Below are 20,354 nucleotides of genomic sequence, written 5' to 3'. Positions count from 1 at the left end.
CTGCAGTCGAACCCCCAGGGTATCTTCAGGTTTGACACATTTCCCCGCTCGTTATCATATCAGTGGCTGTGCAGAATGAGTATATACAGGAGCCCATAACCCGGAGCGTCTAACTTCCATACTGCGCCTATGCAACGGCGTTTTCACAAGTAGGTCTATTTTTAGATAAGCCTTTCCCGCGAATTGCTTTCGAAAAGCCAACACTAGCAATTGCTTTATCAATGATAAACTTTTAAGACGTAACTACGACAACTCCTTGACATTGAAAAAAACATGGGGGACACACGTGAGAAATCTTCAGAAGAGTCTTCTGAGAGTACTTCAAGCGACAATTTCAGTATTTACACGGAAACTAGCAGTTCAAAGTAAGATTTGCAAAACCTAGTCAGGACGTCTACTTCATCGGCGACAACGCATAATTCACGCAAAGGGAATTAAATCGAAATGATCTTCGAAGTAGCCGACTGTGAAAAGGTCCAAGCGAGCTACAAACAGTCTAAACGAATCAAATAGAGGAATTGACCTCGTGGAAGAGTTATTTTTCGCGGGAAAAGCTTATCTAAAAATAAACTCACTTGTGAAAACGCCGTTGCACGAATTTATGGCAGTTGAACGCTCCGGGTTATGGGCTCCTGGTATATAGCTATACTATATGCCGGACGCTTCCTTTCATTCAATGATTACCCCTACCCTTAACACTTCTAAAAACCCTCTTTTCAGGTGATAGAAAATGAAGTTGAATTTAGAACTGGTATATCTTCAATAATTGAATATCATTTCGGTGGTACAAAAGTCGAGGTTTCTTTTCGGAGAATGAAATGCCACACGGGGGTACTTTCAAGTTTCTGTAATGGCCTACACAGGAAGACTCCGCCCGAAAGGGATATCTTTTTCAGGCTTCAGGTCAGTATGAAAGAAAAGGGATTTCACCAGTTGAAGTTTATGAAAGGGTAGCGGGACATCTGTCAGTTTCGGTCAGGAGCCCATATAACCCGGACCGAGCAACTTCCATGAGCTCGTGTCTGACGGCGTTTTCATGGACCAGTTTAATTTTAGAACGGTTTTGGTGCGAATTTTAAATACCTTTTAAATTCCACAAACCAGTCAGCAAAACCTACAGACCTAAAAATGATATTTTTTGCCTTTTAATAACGTTCAGTTTCCTTTTTGATATCTTATACTTCGAATGCCCTCAGAGACATGGTGGAGATTCTGTGTTCGTGGGAAAAAGTGCCCTAAAATGTGTCTAAAAATAAACTGGTCCGTAAAAACGCCGTGACATAGGACTAGTATGGGAGTTGATCTCTCCTGGTTATGGGCTCCTGTTTCGGTCTGTTAAAAGGCCCAAAGTGCTCAGCATGCTCAGAGATGTATTTTATGGGTGTGAAAAATTCTGGAACACGTTCTGGTTTTTTTATTTATTCATATTTTAAAGACAGTGTATTTACAGCAATTATTTTCCCTTTGCTCGGGGAATATGTTACATAATCCCACACGGTATTATTCACTGTCTGAAAAGTTGGTGGCGGCTTTGATTGCCCAGGGGCGGGGTGTGGGGTTGAAACAATTGGTAGCTGATAACAATAACAGAACAATGGAATATATTATTTCATTCCCTGCTCATATTCCCCTGCTCAACATGTTTAACCATCCTACTAAAACTACACAAGTCAGAATTTTTCGATTTAGTGTACTTACCACATTTTCTTGGACTTCACTAAATCTTAGGCGGCTGTTGTCATAGCGCAAACTAGATATTCGCATGACTTACCGCGTCACTTTTAAACGAATGTGACATTACATCTCCAACGTTTACCCGCGAACGTCCTTGTTTGACTCGTTGGACAACTGACACAAAACTCTGTCGCGATGGGAGGTCCGAAAGAGTTTCGAAAACTACTCTGCCCTAACGTTAAGAATAGTATTCCTCCGAGTTACTCATCTCTTTCTTGTAAAACGACTGTTTGACCACTCCACACGAATTGACAAATTTCCATATTTTGGAATTTAACCTCAAACAATGCGACTCTCTTGGGAATAACCATTTTTAAAGAATTAATTAAGGTAATTCCTTTGAAAATGATGTACTATTCAGATTTTTTTTGTCCTCACCCCCTCCCCCGACCCCTGCCCTTTCAAGACTTCCACAACTCGGGCTTAAAAGGAAAAAAGTGGTGGCAGCCCCCCTGACTGTCTTAAGGTGATGTTACACGGGACGATTCGCAACGACGATTTTTAGTGCAACACAGCGTCGCAATGTTGGAACAATGTTGTAACTATTCGAAACAATGTCGCAACAATGTTGAAACGCTGTGTTGCGCTAAAATCGTCTCGTATATAACATCGCCTTTAGAAAACCAAAACCGTATATCGGTTGCCGACACGAAGAATTAGGTTGTGAAGGGAGGGGTGACTGGGAGGGCCACACAGTAAGAACTAAGTTGTGAAGGGAGGGGTGAATGAGAGGGCCACACAGTAAGAAGTAAGTTGTGAAGGGAGGGGTGACTGAGAGGGCCACACAGTAAGAACTAAGTTGTGAAGGGAGGGGTGACTGAGAGGGCCACAAAGTAAGAACTAAGTTGTGAAGGGAGGAGTGACTGAGAGGGCCACACAGTAAGAACTAAGTTGTGAAGCGAGGGGTGACTGAGAGGGCCACACAGTAAAAAATTACCAGAGATCGAGACACTTTGGGGAGCTGACAGCTAAATAACAAAGCTAACTAGCCGAGCTGACTAAACGTTTCTTTATCACACTAAAATTCAAGATCAGATAAAAAATCCGGATCATTGGGATTTTTCGTTAGGAAAAGAAACGTTGTATCCAAATGTGAAAACATGTTTTTGACTTAAACACCAGTTTGGAAACAGGTTTTTCCCTTCACAAAAGACTCACAGATGGGGTCCCTGCTTTAACCTCGTTCCCAGGGATTTTCCCTGAGAAAATGGAAGGGGTGGGGACTGCTTTACTTCATTACCTTTACCTTTATTTGACTCTCTCTATGTGTAGTCACTTCGATTGGGAGATTGCTGGGAAAAATGTATGTGTTCCTCACTCCCAGCAAGACTGATGGAAGAGTTCCAAGCCAGCAACGTGTACCCACAACTTGGAACCTGACTTACTGGGAAGCTTCCCAGCACTTCCAAGCACTTCTGGTCATTTTTGGAGTGGCCATAGGACAAAATTCAGACCTTCAGTGGGGGTAGAGGGGGGCATAGAAACATGGGTGTGGCCAAAAGGCGAATTTATAACCTTCAGGGGGTGGGGAAGTTTCTGGCCAAAAACTCATGCCAGATATTCTACACATCAAATCGCAACAGACACCCACAGTTATATTTTTCCAAGCAACACTTTCCATCTTTGGACATATCACTTCTTCCAAACTCCCATCCAGCAAAATTTTTTTAGAAACAGATTTATTGCGTGCCCCTGATGCATGTTATGGCTGTAAAAAATTCTGGAGCACGTGCTGGTTTCCTTATTTATTCATATTTTAAAGACAGCGTATTTACAGCAGTTATTTTTCCCTTTTCTCGGTTATTTTTGTTCTTTTTAAGGGAATCATTTGTTAAATAATCCCTCACAGTAATGTGACATTACATCTCCAACGTTTAGGGACCGGTCATTATTTATCACCTGGGGGGGGTCGGAGGATTTTGGGGGGGATCACTTGATTTTTAGGAGAACAGAGGGGGGGATCAGTCGTAACTGAGAGCCCAAAAGGGGGGATCACTGAAAATTTTGGAAGGATTCAGAGGGGGGACCACTCAAATCTGCTTGAACAATGCTAGTTTGAAAGCATACAACATAAATGTGCCCATTCTGCTGGGAGATGATAGGATTTGCAATCTCAATTTGTTCTAACACAACTTTATTTAAAAAACGGAAGTCTGTCACACTGGCGAATGTGTGCATTTCAATTTATATCGAGAAAGCTTTGTTTTAACGCTTTTATATTTTTCCTTTTATAACGTGCTCATTACTTAGCTAATATTCATCTTTAGACATGACAGGTGAATTCTAAATTGTGAACTATATAAACTTCTGATAACTGAAACATTGTAAAAAGAGTGTTTGTTTAAACATAAACCATTTATCGCCTCTCCAGGAATGGGCGTCCTGTGTCAGCTCTATACTAAATTCGATTCAACTGCTTCATCTGCCTCATCTTGAGCCTCATCATCCCATTCAACAACTTCATTTGCCTCTTGAGCCTCGTCATCCGATTCAACAGCAACAGTCCCCTTCGGCAGGTTGACCCTGGACTTTGTGCCCTTAAAATGGCCGCTACTTGCTCTAGATTTTTTGCTAGGGTCGTGTTAAAAATACCCTTTTCTAGTAGCCATAGCAAAGGGTCTAGATGCAAACGCCTTGTTAGTTTCTTAGCAAAGTCAGCATTGATGCTATCTACAGGAGTAACTCTATCATTCTCTTCGATTGAACCGAAAATTTACCCCGCGACCTCGATTGAGGTCAAGTTTCCTAAGAGATGACGTGCCCTCTGCTTGAGTAGCTTGTCCTTGGTTTTTCGGACCTTCCTCTTATTTTCCTTCTTTCTTCTTGACATTGTTGATTTTCTCGCGCACAGGGGAAACTTCTTTGACAGGTTAATATGCGCTGTTGTCAACTTGTTGGATGCGGACTGAAGTTCCTCGTGCAGTGTAGTGATTCGCCTATGTGCTTCTTCTAAATAGGCCAACTCATCGCCTGCAAATGACTTTAGAGTGTGGTCCTCTGAAAACAGCTCCTTACGTCTGCTATCGATCAATGACCGTAAATCAGACGCACTGTTCAAAGTGTCATTTACAGTGCACGTCGAAAGGTGAATATGGGTACAAAGACATGGGGGGGGGGATCACGAAAGTTATATATAGTTATGAGGGGGGATCACTTCAATAAAATAACATCTAAAGGGGGGATCGGCTAAATTTCATCGTGTTTAGCCCAAAATCCTCCGACCCCCCCCAGGTGATAAATAATGACCGGTCCCTTACCCGCGAACGTCCTTGTTTGACTCGTTGGACAACTGACACAAAACTCTGTCGCGATGGGAGGTCCGAAAGAGTTTCGAAAACTACTCTGCCTTAACGTTGAGAATAGTATTCCTCCGAGTTACTCATCTCTTTCTTGTAAAACGACTGTTTGACCACTCCACACGAATTGACCAATTTCCATATTTTGGAATTCAACCTCAAACAATTCGAGTCTCTTGGGAATAAGCATTTCTAAAGAATTTATTAAGGTAATTCCCTTGAAAATAATGTACTATCCAGATTTTTTTATGTCCTCACCCCCTCCCCCGACCCCGCCCTTTCAAGACTTCTACAACTCGGGCTTAAAAGGAACAAATTGGTGGCAACGCCCCTGATTGCCTTAGAAAACCAAAACTGTATATCGGTTGCCGACCCGACGAACTAGGTTGTGAAGGGAGGGGTGACTGGGAGGGCCGCACAGTAAGAACTAAGTTGTGAAGGGAGGGGTGACTTAGAGGGCCACACAGTAAGAACTAAGTTGTGAAGGGAGGGGTGACTGAGAGGGCCACACAGTAAAAACTAAGTTGTGAAGGGAGGGGTGACTGGGAGGGCCGCACAGTAAGAACTAAGTTGTGAAGGGAGGGGTGACTTAGAGGGCCACACAGTAAGAACTAAGTTGTGAAGGGAGGGGTGACTGAGAGGGCCACACAGTAAAAACTAAGTTGTGAAGGGAGGGGTGACTGAGAGGGCTACACAGTAAGAACTAAGTTGTGAAGGGAGGGGTGACTGAGAGGGCTACACAGTAAGAACTAAGTTGTGAAGGAAGGGGTGACTGAGAGGGCCACACAGTAAAAAGTTACCAGAGATCAAGACATTTTGGGCAGCTGACAGCTAAATAAGAAAGCTAACTAGCCGAGCTGGAAACTCAGAGTGCGTTTCTTTATTAAAATCTAAGATCAGATAAAAAATCTGGATCATTAGAATTTTTCGTTGGGAAAAGAAATTTGAAAACAGCTTTTTCACTTAAACACCAGTGTGGAAACAGGATTTGCCTTCACAAAAGGGTAAACTGACGGACGGGGAAAACTCTACAATGCTCTCTGGGAAAGGCCTTTTCCTGGGGACACTCGCTGGCTGCGAAAAGGCGCGGAATCCCTTTCGCCTGTTGAATACCCTTGAGACAACAATTGTACACAGAACTTGGCTCCAATGTAGAGGTTTAATCCAAGACGTAACCAGGATGTAACCGAAGAAATTCATACAAAGCACTTGTATTTAAACCTAAGCTAATGATGCGATACAGATTACATCGTAACTTAACGAGTCAAAATAACCGAATACAAAAATCATTTCTGAACGACTATTGGTGGAAATGGAAGCTTGTAGTGAAACACTAATTACTTCCAAAAGTTTACACAAGTGGATAACAATTCGTCACAGGTTGATTTTTTGCTTGGAGACTACTAAAATCATGACTCGACAAATAAGTTTACGCTCAATAAATATCAACAGGTTGTTTACGGTTTAGAGAAGCTAGGACTAAAGAATAAAGAATTTCTACATTGGCTTTTCATACTTTTATCAGCGAAAACAAAATAACTTAAGAACAATAAATTCTCTTTTCACATTCCTCCACCTTAAGTTTCAGCTGTCCTCAGCTGAGTGGAGAGAAAAAAAGTGAAGTTAAAAAGATAATTGTCTTAAAGAGAAAAAACAAAAGCGCAGCGAATAAAACTGGAACCTTGTATTTTGCGTTAAGTTTTGAATTTTTTTTAATATTTGTTATTCTGGGTTTTGAAATTTTGTATTTGATTTTGTGCCTGAACCGTGGCATAAACCGAACTAGCCTGAATATAGCGGCCTCGGGGGTCCAATTAACAAAGCAATAAAATAAGCAAATAAAATACAGTACGCTAACTGGAATTTGTAGCGTTTGTGCAAAGGACACTTCGTGAGGTCTATTCATGTGCAATCTTTTTTTTTTTGCAAACTTGCGTAGAACCATCTGGCAAGCGTTCACACGGTGTCACAACAGGGCTGAAGACGCCGTGAGATAGCACAGTTAATACCAGATGTTGCTTTGAATGCGTATGACTAATTTAGTATAGAACCTTACCCTGTTACTGGGGTCGTTTCAATTGCCCAACAAGGTTTCCCAGGTTCATATTACACTGTCCTAAGAAACCAAATCGTTTGTCTCCGAGTTCCTTGCTGGGTATCGATTGCCGACACGAAGATCCAAGTTGTGAAGGGGTGGAGTAACTGAGTTGGCCAAACAGTAAAAAATTATCAGACGTCGAGACCTTCTGGGGAGCTAAGCTCCACAGGTAAATAGCAAAGCTAACTAGCCGAGCCAAAAAACTGGAGAAACTGAATTAAGTAGTCGTATTTATACGCAGTTAAACAAATGAATAGTGCGACAGGAAAAAGGGGGACAGTAAACGGCAAAGTTACGACCAACTTGCAGTTAAAAGGTGCCAACAATAGAAATAAGAAAACTTGATATTGAAACAAAACGCACGCGAACAAGCCTATGAAATAGCAGTCCTACGCATAACTAAAAGCGAGTAAATGTAAAACTACAAAATTAGTGATTTAACCCAGTAATTGAACAAGCAATTTGACTGCAAAATTAGAATTAGGACCTTTGTAGACAGTATGAGTAAACTGATCAGCCAAAAGACTGAAAACTACAAACTGTGCAACTATAATAAAAGCACCAAAAACTATATCATATTGTCAATAGACACGTCTAAACTGACTCTGTAAAATATGGTGTAATAATGAAAATAAGAATTGACTACTGATTCCTGATGTCCTTCTCAGGTGACTACTGAACAAGTTACTACTGTACAAGGTGTGCACACGACTAGTCTTCTAAAACAATCTACGAAAAGTACACTTGATTTTCTCTTCGGGATAAGGAGTTCCTACGCGATGAACGCTCCACTTTGTATTTGTTACACAAAAAAACTGAGTTCAACTTCAGATAGGAACCGCTTCACTGCATTCTCTTCGTACCTATACAACAAAAACACCAAAAAGAAACGTTAGCAAGCTAGTAAAAGGAAAGGATAGTGATTTCAGCCGGCGAGGTAAAATATTCTAAATCTGTTAGAGCAAAGTATAATATTTAAACTGGTAACTTCGTTCTACAAAGAGCCTTACTGTACATTTGATTCTTTCATACCGTAAATCCTCTATGAAGCCCCCCTATCCAATAAGCCCGTACCCCCAATTTCAAGGAAGAAAATTCTTTCCTTTTAAGCCCCCTCCCCCTATTCTTAAATAGTAGACGTATGGTAGATGTAATAATTAATCACGATTGTAACACCTCACGTGGACTGATCCCGTATGGTTTATTCACGTCCTGGAAGTTCAAATTTATTTTTGATCTTCGGCTGCGCGACCTCCAACTTCATATGCTTCCGTTTTTCTACTTTAGCTTCGGTCTCTGTTCGGAATAGAGAATCGATAGTCATACCACAATCTTCGTTTAATTAAATAACCCCTTCTCTATTAACCCCCCCCCTTAAACATGCTTGAAAGAAATAAGTTCCCGGGGGGAGGGGCTTAATAGAGGATTTACGGTAGGTTCCTACCTTTCAGTCGGTGAGTATGACCTCTGTTACATCCCATAACCGACCACTCATCAAAAATACCAAAATCATTTTTCCACCCAAAGCACCATACCTGGAACAACTCCTAAGCGATCACCGTTCGTAAGTGACTGGCAAATGTTGGCATTTTAGGTGGTCCCTTACGGCAGGTTCTACTGTAATGTTACAATGGAACGAACTCAAACAGGGCCACCAACACTTTGTAATGTGCTGAAATGTTCTTGTGTTTGACTGCCTAAAATATCCTTAAGTCAGAGTCCTTTTAAACTGCTGACATGACCTGTGATTGGCAGCTTGATGTTAAGTGGCACTGGTTGAGTTCGTTGCCTTATAAAAATTTTGTTTAAGCACGTAATATGATCCCAGGTTTAAATATATCCCAAAATACCTTGCTATTTATTTGATGCCCTCAAACTCGAGCGTTACGTCATCACCAATGAGAACAAACGGTGCCCAGTACTTCACTGCACTAAAGCGGTCAGATTCTCTCATGGATTTCATGGCCTCATTCAGAGCCTCACTAGCACTTCTTCCATTGACTAGTTGTCGGTAGAAAAATTCCATGAACTCCATCGTAGCCTCGTCGTCAATCGCCCATAGGGAAACCAGAACAGAACGAGCACCAGCGCCCAAAAATGCTCGTGCAATACCGACCACGCCCTCAGATTTCACCTGTCCGCGAGCACTATGACTGCAACTAAGTACAACAAGTCTTGCCCTAATCTGCGCCTTTAAAACATCCTTCATAGTTAAGAGATAGTCTTCTTTGACTGGAATCAGGGATGAACGCGTTGTGTTTGGGGCCAAGGCAATTTCTCCTGTTTCCATTTTACTGTGAGCAGCAATGTGCACCAGAGCAACCGAGGAAATACGTCTCAAGACTTCATCTTTTGTTGCCTGCTTTCCAAAAATAGGTTTAGTTTGAAGTATTTTCCCAATCATCTGCACCTCCTTTTCGGCCCACTTTAACTGCTCTAGCGTCATTCCTTCATAAATTACCTCCTGTACCCATGGATCGCCGACGAGAAGGGCGCCAGTCTTACTGTGCCAATCTGCTGGACAATTTTGGATTAACCGAAGACTGGAAAGTGAGGGAAACAGACGAATTCTAAACGTTTCGCAGAGGTACTTTGATTTAAAGTCCATGAAAGCAGCAAAAGGCGCTAAACACAGAGGTCCTTGTGGAACAATCACAACCTCATCGCTATGGAGTAAGTCTCTTATAGGGTCGATAACAACATTGTACAATCTTTTTAATGCCATTTCTTCATGTATAATTTCCAAAAGAGACTGAAAATACGTTGTGGCGGAGATATCGATCGGAGTTCTTCTAGTTTTGATTCCTTTTCCTTTCTCGTTCACCCAAAAAAATATTCCTTCCTCGTTGATACCTATAAAAGCTGTATTTGATGGTAGGTAACTAAGAACTTCAGGTGTTGTTGCAGAGAGTGTTCCTATTTCTAAACGTAACACTTTAAACCCATACATGAACTCCAGACGATCACGTAAAGCTTGGGCACGTCCATGCTCAGCAGTTAAAAGTGCCTCGACGACTTTACCTTGCTTAAACTGAAGCCCCCATAGCCGCAAATTAACATGATCATACGTACTCACAAGGCTAATCTTCCATTCGTCATTAGATATGAGATTTCCCCTGATATGGTCAAAGGCAAGAACACTCTTTTTATAATAGTCAACGGCTTTCTGTAATTCTCCAACATTTCTAAAAGCGTTGCCAAGATTACAGCACGCTGTTCCTTCTCCTGCCCTGTTTCCCACTTCTTTCGAAATTTTGAGGTCTCGTTCATGGTACTCTATGGCTTTCTGGAAATCTCCAACACTGTCATAAGCGTTGCCAAGATTACCGTACGCTTTTCCTTCTCCTGCCCTGTCTCCCACTTCTTTCGAAATTTTGAGGTGTCGTTCATGGAACTCTATGGCTTTCTCGAAATCTCCAAGATTTCTAAAGGCGTTACCAAGATTACAGTACGCTCTTCCCTCTCCTACCCTGTCTCCCACTTCTTTCGAAATGCCGAGGCTTCGTCGATGGTACTCTACGGCTATCTGGAAATCTCCTACACTGTCATAGGCGTTGCCAAGATTACCGAACGCTTCTCCCTCTCCTGCCCTGTCTCCCACTTCTTTCGAAATTTTGAGATCTCGTTTATGGTAGGCTATGGCTTTCTGGAAATCTCCAAGACGAAAATAGGCGTTGCCAAGATTACCGTACGCTTTTCCTTCTCCTGCCCTGTCTCCCACTTCTTTCGAAATTTTGAGGTCTCGTTCATGGTACTCTATGGCTTTCTGGAAATCTCCAACACTGTCATAGGCGTTGCCAAGATTACAGTACGCTCTTCCCTCTCCTGCCCTGTCTGCCACTTCTTTCGAAATTTTGAGGCCTCGATGATGGTACTCTATGGCTTTCTGGTATCTTCCAAGACTGTAATAGGCGTTGCCAAGATTACAGTACGCTGTTCCCTCTCCTATCCTGTCTCTCACTTCTTTCGAAATTTTGAGGCTTCGTTCATGGTACTCTATGGCTTTCTGGAAATCTCCAAGACTCTCATAGGCGTTGCCAAGATTACAGTACGCTTCTCCTTCTCCTGTCCTGTCTCCCACTTCTTTCGAGATTTTGAGGTCTCGTTCATGGTACTCTATGGCTTTCTGAAAATCTCCAAGACTCTCATAGACGTTACCAAGATTACCGTACGCTTTTCCTTCCCCTTCCCTGTCTCCCACCTCGTTCGAAAGTTTGAGGTGTTGTTCATGGTACTCCATGGCTTTCTGGAAATCGCCAAGGCTGAAATAGGCGTTGCCAAGATTACAGTATGCGCTTCCTTCTCTTGCCCTCTCTCCCGCTTCTTTGGAATTTTTGAGGTGTCGTTCATGGTACTCTATGGCTTTCTGGCAATCTTCAAGACTATAATAGGCGTTGCCAAGATTGCAGTACGCATTTCCCTCTCCTTCCCTGTCTCCCACTTCTCTGGATACTTTGAGGTCTCTTTCATGCCAGTCTGTAGCGTTCTGTAAATCTTTAAAGTTGACATTGGCGTCGCCGATATGCCTATTACCTTTTTCTTCCTCTCTCCTCTCTCCAACTACATTGCCAATCTTGTTGGTGTTTTTAAGATTACAGTTCGCCCCTGTTTGTACTTCCTCAGCCATTTCAATAACAAATTGCAGATACAATCAACTGCTTTTCCAGGAGATAGTTGCGGTTGTCACATTTTTTGTTCGCTTTGCTATTTCAGCTCTTCTGAAAAAAGTACAGATATGTTGTGGTTATGTTTTTGCGCCGTTTAAAATACAATATCTCTTTGTGTACGATATAACGAAGATGAAAAGTAAAATTAAAACCTAGGGTGTAAAAGCTTATTTATTAGCTCCTTTATCATTCGTTTTTGAGCTATTTTGAAAAACTAGCTCATCTCTCAGTGGTGTGAGCGTGTGTATCTTTGTGGCTTTGTGGATTAATTGCTTTGTTCGGATGTGTGTTGCAGGGGCCAATAAGGTTGGAGGTAAAATGAGTTGATGCTGACGAACCAATGAGATTTTGGCATCTAAACATGACATTGCTGCGCTTAAGGTCAAACAAGGGCACTTTGAGACCGCCATTTTGGTTCTTCACAACTTTCTCGTCTTTTATTACCGCTAAAGGTTTTTAGAAGCATAACATTTAAATATGTTCATCATTCAAACGGTAAGTACATTAATGCAGCTGTTTAAGGGTTCATATTTTAGTGCGGCTGCTAGTTCAAGACCTTTATGACCTAATTCGGCTATCGCGAACGGCACTACGTAGTGAATTATGTTTCACCTGCTTCAAAGTGAAGTATAAAATTTTTAGAAATTGGTATTTAGATATTGACTTTTAGAAGATTGAACAAGAGCTGTTTTTTTTAAAGCAGTACAGAGTAAATTAATTGCGTAAACATGCTTTAATATTCTCTCTCGTACAAAGATGAAGTGTGTGGCCGAGCGCTTAACATCTCAAACTCTAGATCTGGAGGTCCTGGGTTCAAGTCTAGCTAAGTCTCGCCCGTCGCGTTGTTTCCTTAGACTAGGAACTTTACTCAACTTTGTCCCTCTTCATCCAGGTGTATAAATGGGTACCGTCGACATAATGTTGGGGGGGAGGGGGGGAACCCTGCAATGGACTAGCATCCCAACCAAGGGGGAGTAGCAATACTCCTAGGCATGTTTCACGATAAGGAAATCGGGATAAGCTCCGGCCGTTTGGGCCTTTGGGTCGTGTGCGCCTTTACCTCTCGTAAAAGTTCAACAGACCTTTAATTTCACGTTCCGGCAACTTAAGTGCAACCATATTTGATACATGTTTGCTGACATAAAAGCAGTTAAAATGTATTTACCCAGTGACTAAGTTTTGCGTTAGCGAATAAACTTAAGTATAAATAAATATAAGTAGCCAGTTGACCAAATAATTAGGCCCAGTTCAAACGTCGTTCTTTCATGTACTGAACCTAATTCCTTCAATTAGGTACATGAAAAGATCGACGTTTGAATCAATTAAGTTCGACATATCTGATTTGGGTCCAGCGATGAATTACGTTCGAGTGGCCTACATGGAAATTTCGACTGTGGAGAGACCTCGTTTCAAACGTCGAACTTTTCATGTGCCAAACCTAATGCATAAAGTATGTTAAAGGCACTGTGACACGCTTCTGCGCATGTGCGGCAACTTGATTTCTGTTCTGGCGAACAGTTATTCAAGATTGGCGTTTGGTGAAGAAATCCTCTTCCATCGACCCTGAGACGCCCGAGAAAGCCATAATATCAGTATTCAAGAGCTATGTGGTCCATTTGGGAAGTTTTAAACGCCATATTTTGTATTTTTGTGCAAGTATTATCGAGAAAATTCGACGTAATTGAGGAGAACCGCACGAAGCCATGTTCGTTGTTGTCAGTGTTCAACAAACGGATCAAATGTGGCCTTTACTGTGGTCATCTGGCTTTCATTTCTGTCTATTAACGTTCTCCAGTCAACGATCTACCTTTGACGGATATTTTTTAAACGATAAATATGTAAAGAGAGTTAAAAAGGGTTTCCTCGATACAGCCGTGGACTACTAATGGGACGCAGCGGCGAGTGAAGCTGATCTGCGACATGACTTCCGATTGTCTGCAACAATTTAATTTATCGAGTGCCTGGAATCAGAAGGAGAAAACCCAGCAATCTTTTGTTGTACAAGAAGTCGTATGAGGTTTCAGGAAACAATCCATCGAACATGAAACGTTTTAACAGGCATTCAATTTATGACTCCGATCCGTAGTTGTATAGTAGAAAGTACGGACAACAGGCCGCGCGATCTTTACTGATGTAGTTCACTGGGAATGTTCCTTGTATCTTTTCTGTATGAGCGTAGATGTTTAAGAATTGCTCTTTTAAAAATAAATTGTAGTCTGAATGTTCCGTTTAACATCTGGTTTCTTTACGTGTTGAATCGATAACGTTCGTTTTACGGAACACCCAACGCAACGACTCGGAAGGAATTTTTTTATTTGCTGATAAGCAATTGAAATTTATGCCATAGTGATGGGCTCCTGTTTATGCCTTTTTTGCGCTGTTCTTTTAGAATAATCTCTATACTTATACGTTATGTGGCTACTATTACAACGAAAGCGTTTTATGATGAAGCGCTAAGAATTGCTTTCAAACACTGCTACGATTTTCAGCTGGTATCAATTGACTTAGCTACAGTGTTCATACAGAGTGTTCATCGCGGTAGCCGACCGCATGGTATGGCGTATTTTATTATAGTGCGCATTTAGCTGGCATTTTAAGCAAAACGTTTGCCTCATCCGATACTGTGTGTTTTTATCACCGGTCAGGATCTATTTGCAGGTATTTTAAGTTTATATAGGGCAAACAGAGAGATCAGTAAGGTTTGTTTACAAATTGTTTTTGTTTGCGGATTGGAGACTGGTTTTCTAGCGTGGGTACGTAAAAATACACGGAGGTAAATGTTTGTGTCAAATCATATTCTTTTCAGCTGCAGCATTTATCTGAGGAATACCAGAGAATAAATATGAATTATGGGGATATATAAAATCGAACAAAAACGCCCGGAAGACTCCCGCTTCGCGAACAATGAATCTTAAATTATGTACATTTCCTCGCGTGCATCTTACTCGCTTCCGATTGGTTCAAAGACAATCAGCTACTGTCACAGCTCACACATGCGCACTATCATGACACAGTCCCTTTAACGTATGTTCAGCGGTTATGATTGGCTATTTCACCCGTGAGCGGAAAAAACTCACAGAAGCGTGACGACCGTTGACTTTGCCCTAGCAGCGTTCTCGCAGAGGAATTTAAACTGAAACTGGGCAGCATAAAACGGTTGATATAACTTGCTTTTAAGCTGCCTTTAAGCGCCCATTTCCGCACAAAACTAGTATTCTAATGTTGTGTTTCAATGGGAGTACAATTTACCTGAACATAACAGAGCAACCAAGAAGGAAACACGCAACACGCAAGATTTTCCTACTTGGTAACTAATTCTGAAGCTAAATTCTAAAACTTTCGTCTACTATTCATATTGAATCGAAATAGAGGGCATCTGAGTTATTGCAAACCACTTCCGTCAATCTACTTATTTTAAGCGATAAATATGATATTTGTTTACTCCACGAATTAGGTTCGGCACATGTAAAGTTCGACGTCTGAATCAAGCGTCGAACTTTATAATTTGGGTCGACCCAAATACAACCAAAATACGACCCAAAGTCCAACAACTCCACGTGCAAATTGTGTGCATGAGTTATTTTTATAATCCTGTTTACTAGATTACTGCGTGATAACTCGAATTCGCTCACGTACGATCCACGAAAGGGGACAGAGTCCAACACTTTCACGTGCCAGCTGTGTGACTGTACATCTCATGCAGATTTGTTTTTCACAGTAATAATAGTAACTTGAACGTATGAAGACCTGTTTCCTTTGGTAACTAATGCCTTAAGTAAAGGCTCTTGTCTTTTAAGAAGCAATAACTTTTAAAACATGAAGAAGTCGGAGTTAAAGACTGTTTCATTGAGTAGAATCGTACGTGAAAACCTCGTAACTTTGATGATAATGCAACCATCTACCAAAATGATAAAAATCCTGATATTTGGTAAATATCAGGACGCCTGGGAGAGCGCCGGTCTCCCGAGCGGGAGGTCGCGGGTTCAAACCCCGGCCGAACCAACACTCAGGGTCTTTAAATAACTGAGAAGAAAGTGCTGTCTGTGTAATGACATCTGCAAATGGTTAGACTTTCTAGTCTTCTCGATGGAGGGACTAGGGAACGATCTTAACACTGAGGAACCAATAGATTTTACCATGGATGAAGAAGAAAAAGAAGAAGACCCATTCGTTCATGCTACATCTGAAGGTGGAGATGCGCCACAAGTCACATTTGTGGACGACTGTCTAGTTGCAGTGGCGGTTGCTGAAGCGCGACCCCCGCCAGATGAATATGAACCCGACTCAGGAGATGACTTTTCTGATAGGGAGGACTAAGATATTGCGCCTGTTACCATTTCAAGATCTGGGCGGCCAATACGTGCCCATTTTCGACTTGATTTGTAAGGTATGCTTATAGTAGATATGTTTCATGTTTCACAGGAGAAAATATTTTGTTTGTTACTCTCCTCCCAACGCGCCTGTTTCGGCGAGTGCAATATTCCCTGATCACTTCATCCCAGCCAATCACAATTGAGCCATTGACAAACAATACCCAATCAAATCAAACGAACAAAAAAAGAAAGAACTCTTCCGATATTTATTTGTCTTTCTCACGATATACTTCAAATATTTTGAAGGTGAATTTTGATGAGCTAAGGGTCTAAGTGTTAGAGAGGAATTTTATGCTCGGGCAACCAGGAGAGTAACGATAGAAAGCCGCTTGTAATGAATTCAACTCCAAATTTGAAAAAGAAAAGGTTATTAGTGAAGCAATTTTCGAATTAGTGATACAATTTACATTTAATGTGCCTTTTAAACTAAATTTTGGATAAAAAAGAAATAACTAAATTACTTAATTAATTATTAACAGCCAATTAACTGACAACTGAAAAATAGCCTTAAATTTAACTGACAACTGACAAATGGCCAAAATTTTAAATGACAACTGACATTTGTACCCCCCATCCAGACCCTCTATAATGGGGTAGGGGCTCTGAGAGGCCAGCGGCACAAACCCTGCAAAAATTAACCCAAGTACTCCCCCGGGAAAGAGCTACCCTCCAAAAGGAGGCCATCGAGGAAAATATGAAAACTAATTATAAAGCATATGAGGGGTGATATTAAATCTAATATACAGTTACTTAATATTTGTCTCACAAAAGATCATCTTATAGCAGACGCTGTGGACTGATGGATTCTTCCACTGAGGAAGTTGGTCTGATACTTCCTGTTTTTCTCCGAATACTGCCGGATATGCTTTGTGATGAGTGACCTCCTAATCTTCTAACGAGGCTCAAATACGCTTTGTGTGTGATTTGAAGTAAAAACAAAAACTGGAATTTCAATTGTCGGGTTGTGCTGTGATACGCCCTACCTTACCCCTGGAACTTGCTTGACAACCGGACTGGTGACAAATTTCAGTTGTAATGTCCGCACGAAATACGGTTTTCCTTCAAAATCCTTCCAATTTTCTATGTCCACTTTAATTTTATCAATGTATTATGATTTCTGTATTACATGAGATTGAGGCAGTTTGTTTCAATCGTCTACTAATCCCCTGGTATCAGATTCCCCACCCATCCCTCCCCCCTTCGAATCCCTAATCCCTGTTGACGCCTGCTACGCAGTAAGACAAATTTTCACTTTCCGTGCTCATCAGTAAGTAACCAGCTCCGGGTTTTTCTACTCCCGGGGTGGGAACTCATTAATGCTTCTGTTTGATCAAAAGTGTGACGCGAGCGGGAAGGGTTCTAGCGTTACGCTTTAAAGCTTTATGTTGCTTTTAGGTATTGTTTGGTAGCCAGTAGCACGCGCTGCCTCCACTGTAAGGAGTTCCTCAGAAAAACGTAACCCCAAATTACTTAAGGATTCCACTAATCAAATGTCGCCATCGCCCAAATGCACCGTATTTTTAACGATCAGCGTTAGGAGGAAGAAAAATTCTGGTTTTGCGCAGCCCGCAGTCAGCCTAAGAGTCAGGAAAATCACGATCCCATGTTTTCTTTCTCTTAAAGAATAATAAAATTCGTTCCCCCTCCAGTCTGGGATTTTTTTGCTCTTCCAGGGATTTGCTGCTCACTCGGTACATCTTTAATAACTGAATGACATTTATGGAAGAAGCGTGATGGTTTCGAAATGCCCTCGGTGGGGTACTCCCTATAATGCCGTATACGGGGAGGTCGTCCTCTTCTATCTCGGACTATTTTCCTTCATCATATTCTTAAAATGAAGCCAACATTAGTAGGTTAGTGATGATTTTTTATGGCCGCTTAATAGAGGTGACAAAAATGGCAAAACTCTCATAGTAACAGCAAAAAGGTGGCCGCGATCGCTTAATAGAGGTGGCCGCCCAATAGAGGTTTAATTTCCCATTCTTTTCTACAATTATTTCGGGGCATTGATTACTGGCCGCTTAATCGAGGATGACCGCTAAGCTTAATAGGTGGCCACTTAATGGAGGTTCAACTGTATACGGAGTGGGATGATAACCATGTATGCATAATAAATCAGTGAAAGGGCTGAGAGGAAATCCTACATGATGGGTTCTATCGCTGTAAAAGTCCTCCGCGATCTGAAAGATCATAGACAACACGGCCTTTGACAGAAGTTTAACCCCGGAAATTTAAGAAACAAATGCATTTCTAAGGTATTAAAAGGAATCTTGGAGTTCCAGGGTGACTTCAGCTAATGCAATGCCTACCTTAGTTAGAAATTCCCAAGTAGTCTTGATAGTTAGCTTGATTTGTCACGACGAAAGGGTCTACGAGGAAATGATATTTTGTAAGACAAGTTTAAGAATAAAAGTCAACTGCATTTTCCTTCACAAAATAGCAGGACTTGTACAAAACTTACCTAAAGCAACAATCAACCCTTCTACCACGAAAAAGTTGAACCTAAGGGATTTTTCCCTTCTTTTAACTTTCAGTTTCATTTTGATCAAATTACTTCAACAAAAGTGACGTAAGTGCTTCCAGAAATAGCTCCCACCAAAATGCAGCCATCCACAAAAATTTTAAACTAATTATAAAGCCTATGAAGGGTGACATTAAATCTAATATATAGTTACCAGGGGCACCCACGCGAATATAGTTCAAAACCATTTAAACACAGCATAGATATAGGCATATTTTTATCCCCTAAAAAATTTTCATCTGTTCGGACTTCCTAGCTGAAAGTCTATTGATCCGAAAATTATAGGGATCAAAACTGACCTTTTCGAAATTTTCAGCCAGAAAAAAGGCTCCCGAAAACTCTAGGTAACCTTTTTAGGGTAAAAATCCGTTAAAAATGGACAATTTTACCATTTTTTAGATGTTCGAAAATCCTAGGAGAGGCAGGCAAGCAAGAAATTTTACAATAAATGTTCATCTCAAATCGTCTTCCGAACAGATATTTTCCGAAAATTGACGTTGGGTGCCCCTGAGTTATTTATTTTTCTCTGAGCGAAAAAACAAAAAGCTCACAAAAGATGCTGTAGACTGATGGATTCTTCTACTGAGGAAGTTGGTCTGATACTTCCTGTTTTTCTTCGAACATTGCCGGATATCGGTATGTTCGTCTGCACGCAACGTTCCTCAAAAGTGTGACGGGGATGTAACCCCAAATTACTAAATGATTCCACCAGTTGTAATCGAATGTCGCCATCGCCCAAATACATGTTTTTTTTCACTCGGTAGATCTTTAAAAAAATTGAATGTCATTTGTATTATAAACGTGAAGGTTTTCATTCAGATAATGAAAAGCCCCGGTGGGGTCAGGCTCGCTATAGTGGCGTATACGGGAAGGACGTCCTCTTCTATCTCAAACTATTTTCCTTCATCATGCATTCTTAAAATATAGCCAACCTTAGTCTGTTATGGCCGCTCAATAGAGGTGAGAGAAATAGAAAAACTCTTGTTGGAACGGCAGCATATAATTATAAAGGTGGTCGCGATTGTTAATAGAGGTGGCCACTCAAAAGAGGTTTAATTTCCCATTCTTTTCTGCAATTATTTTCGGGCATTGATTACTGGCCGCTTAATGGAGGATGACCACTTAATAGGTGGCCACTTAATGAGGTTCAGCTGTGTACAGAGTGGGATGATAACCATGTATGCGTAATAAATCAGTGAAAGGCCGAGAGGAAATCCTACATGATGGGTAATATCTCGGAAAAAGTCCTCTGCGATCTGAAAGATCATAGACAACACGGACTAACATACTTTGACAAAAGTTTAACCCTGGAGATTAAGAACCAAATGCATTTCTAAGGTAAAGGAACCTTGGAGTTCTAGTGTAACTTCAGCTCATGCAATGCCTACCTGAGTTATAAATTCCCAAGTAGTCTTGATCGGTTCGCTTGATTTGTCACGACGAAGGGGTCTACGAGGAAATGATATTTTGCAGGACAAAATTATGTATTGGTCAAATCGAAGCTTCAACATGCCCCCCCGTGCAACCCCCCGGGCATTTGGCTTTTTTGAAAATTATTGTTCAAATTCCCCCCTACCCGCGCCAAAATGCCGTTCAAATGCCCCACACTAGGGTCCATTCAGGTGATCAAATATCCCCACCCCGGGGACATTTCACAGGCACAAA

The 20,354-nt window shown here is 41.3% G+C and overlaps 2 protein-coding genes and 1 pseudogene across 2 annotated transcripts in view; all 3 read right to left on the bottom strand.

Annotated features, from left to right (window-relative positions):
• Nucleotides 1-11,826, bottom strand: part of LOC140923195 (uncharacterized) — a 32,464-nt pseudogene extending 20,638 nt beyond the window's left edge.
• The window catches only part of LOC140923194 (uncharacterized), a 162,755-nt gene that overhangs the window by 88,846 nt on the left and 53,555 nt on the right, over nt 1-20,354 (bottom strand). The gene's annotated exons all lie outside the window — the stretch shown is intronic.
• On the bottom strand, nt 6,171-10,615 carry LOC140923201 (tetratricopeptide repeat protein 28-like). Its single transcript, XM_073373280.1, has 2 exons — nt 8,979-10,615; nt 6,171-7,991 (listed from the first exon to the last, which is right to left on the bottom strand). The coding sequence occupies exon 1, from the start codon at nt 10,076-10,078 to the stop codon at nt 8,987-8,989; it is 1,092 nt and encodes a 363-aa protein (XP_073229381.1). The 5' UTR covers nt 10,079-10,615; the 3' UTR covers nt 6,171-7,991; nt 8,979-8,986.

This window comes from Porites lutea, chromosome 13, assembly GCF_958299795.1.
Source record: "Porites lutea chromosome 13, jaPorLute2.1, whole genome shotgun sequence".
NCBI lineage: Eukaryota > Metazoa > Cnidaria > Anthozoa > Scleractinia > Poritidae > Porites > Porites lutea.
The sequence above is the reverse complement of the archived record's forward strand: the minus strand, read 5'-3'. Positions and strand labels throughout refer to the sequence as shown.

Coding starts and splice junctions, on each gene's coding strand:
- LOC140923201 (XM_073373280.1), bottom strand. CDS start 10,078: ATGTATGGGTTTAAAGTGTTACGTTTAGAAATAGGAACACTCTCTGCA.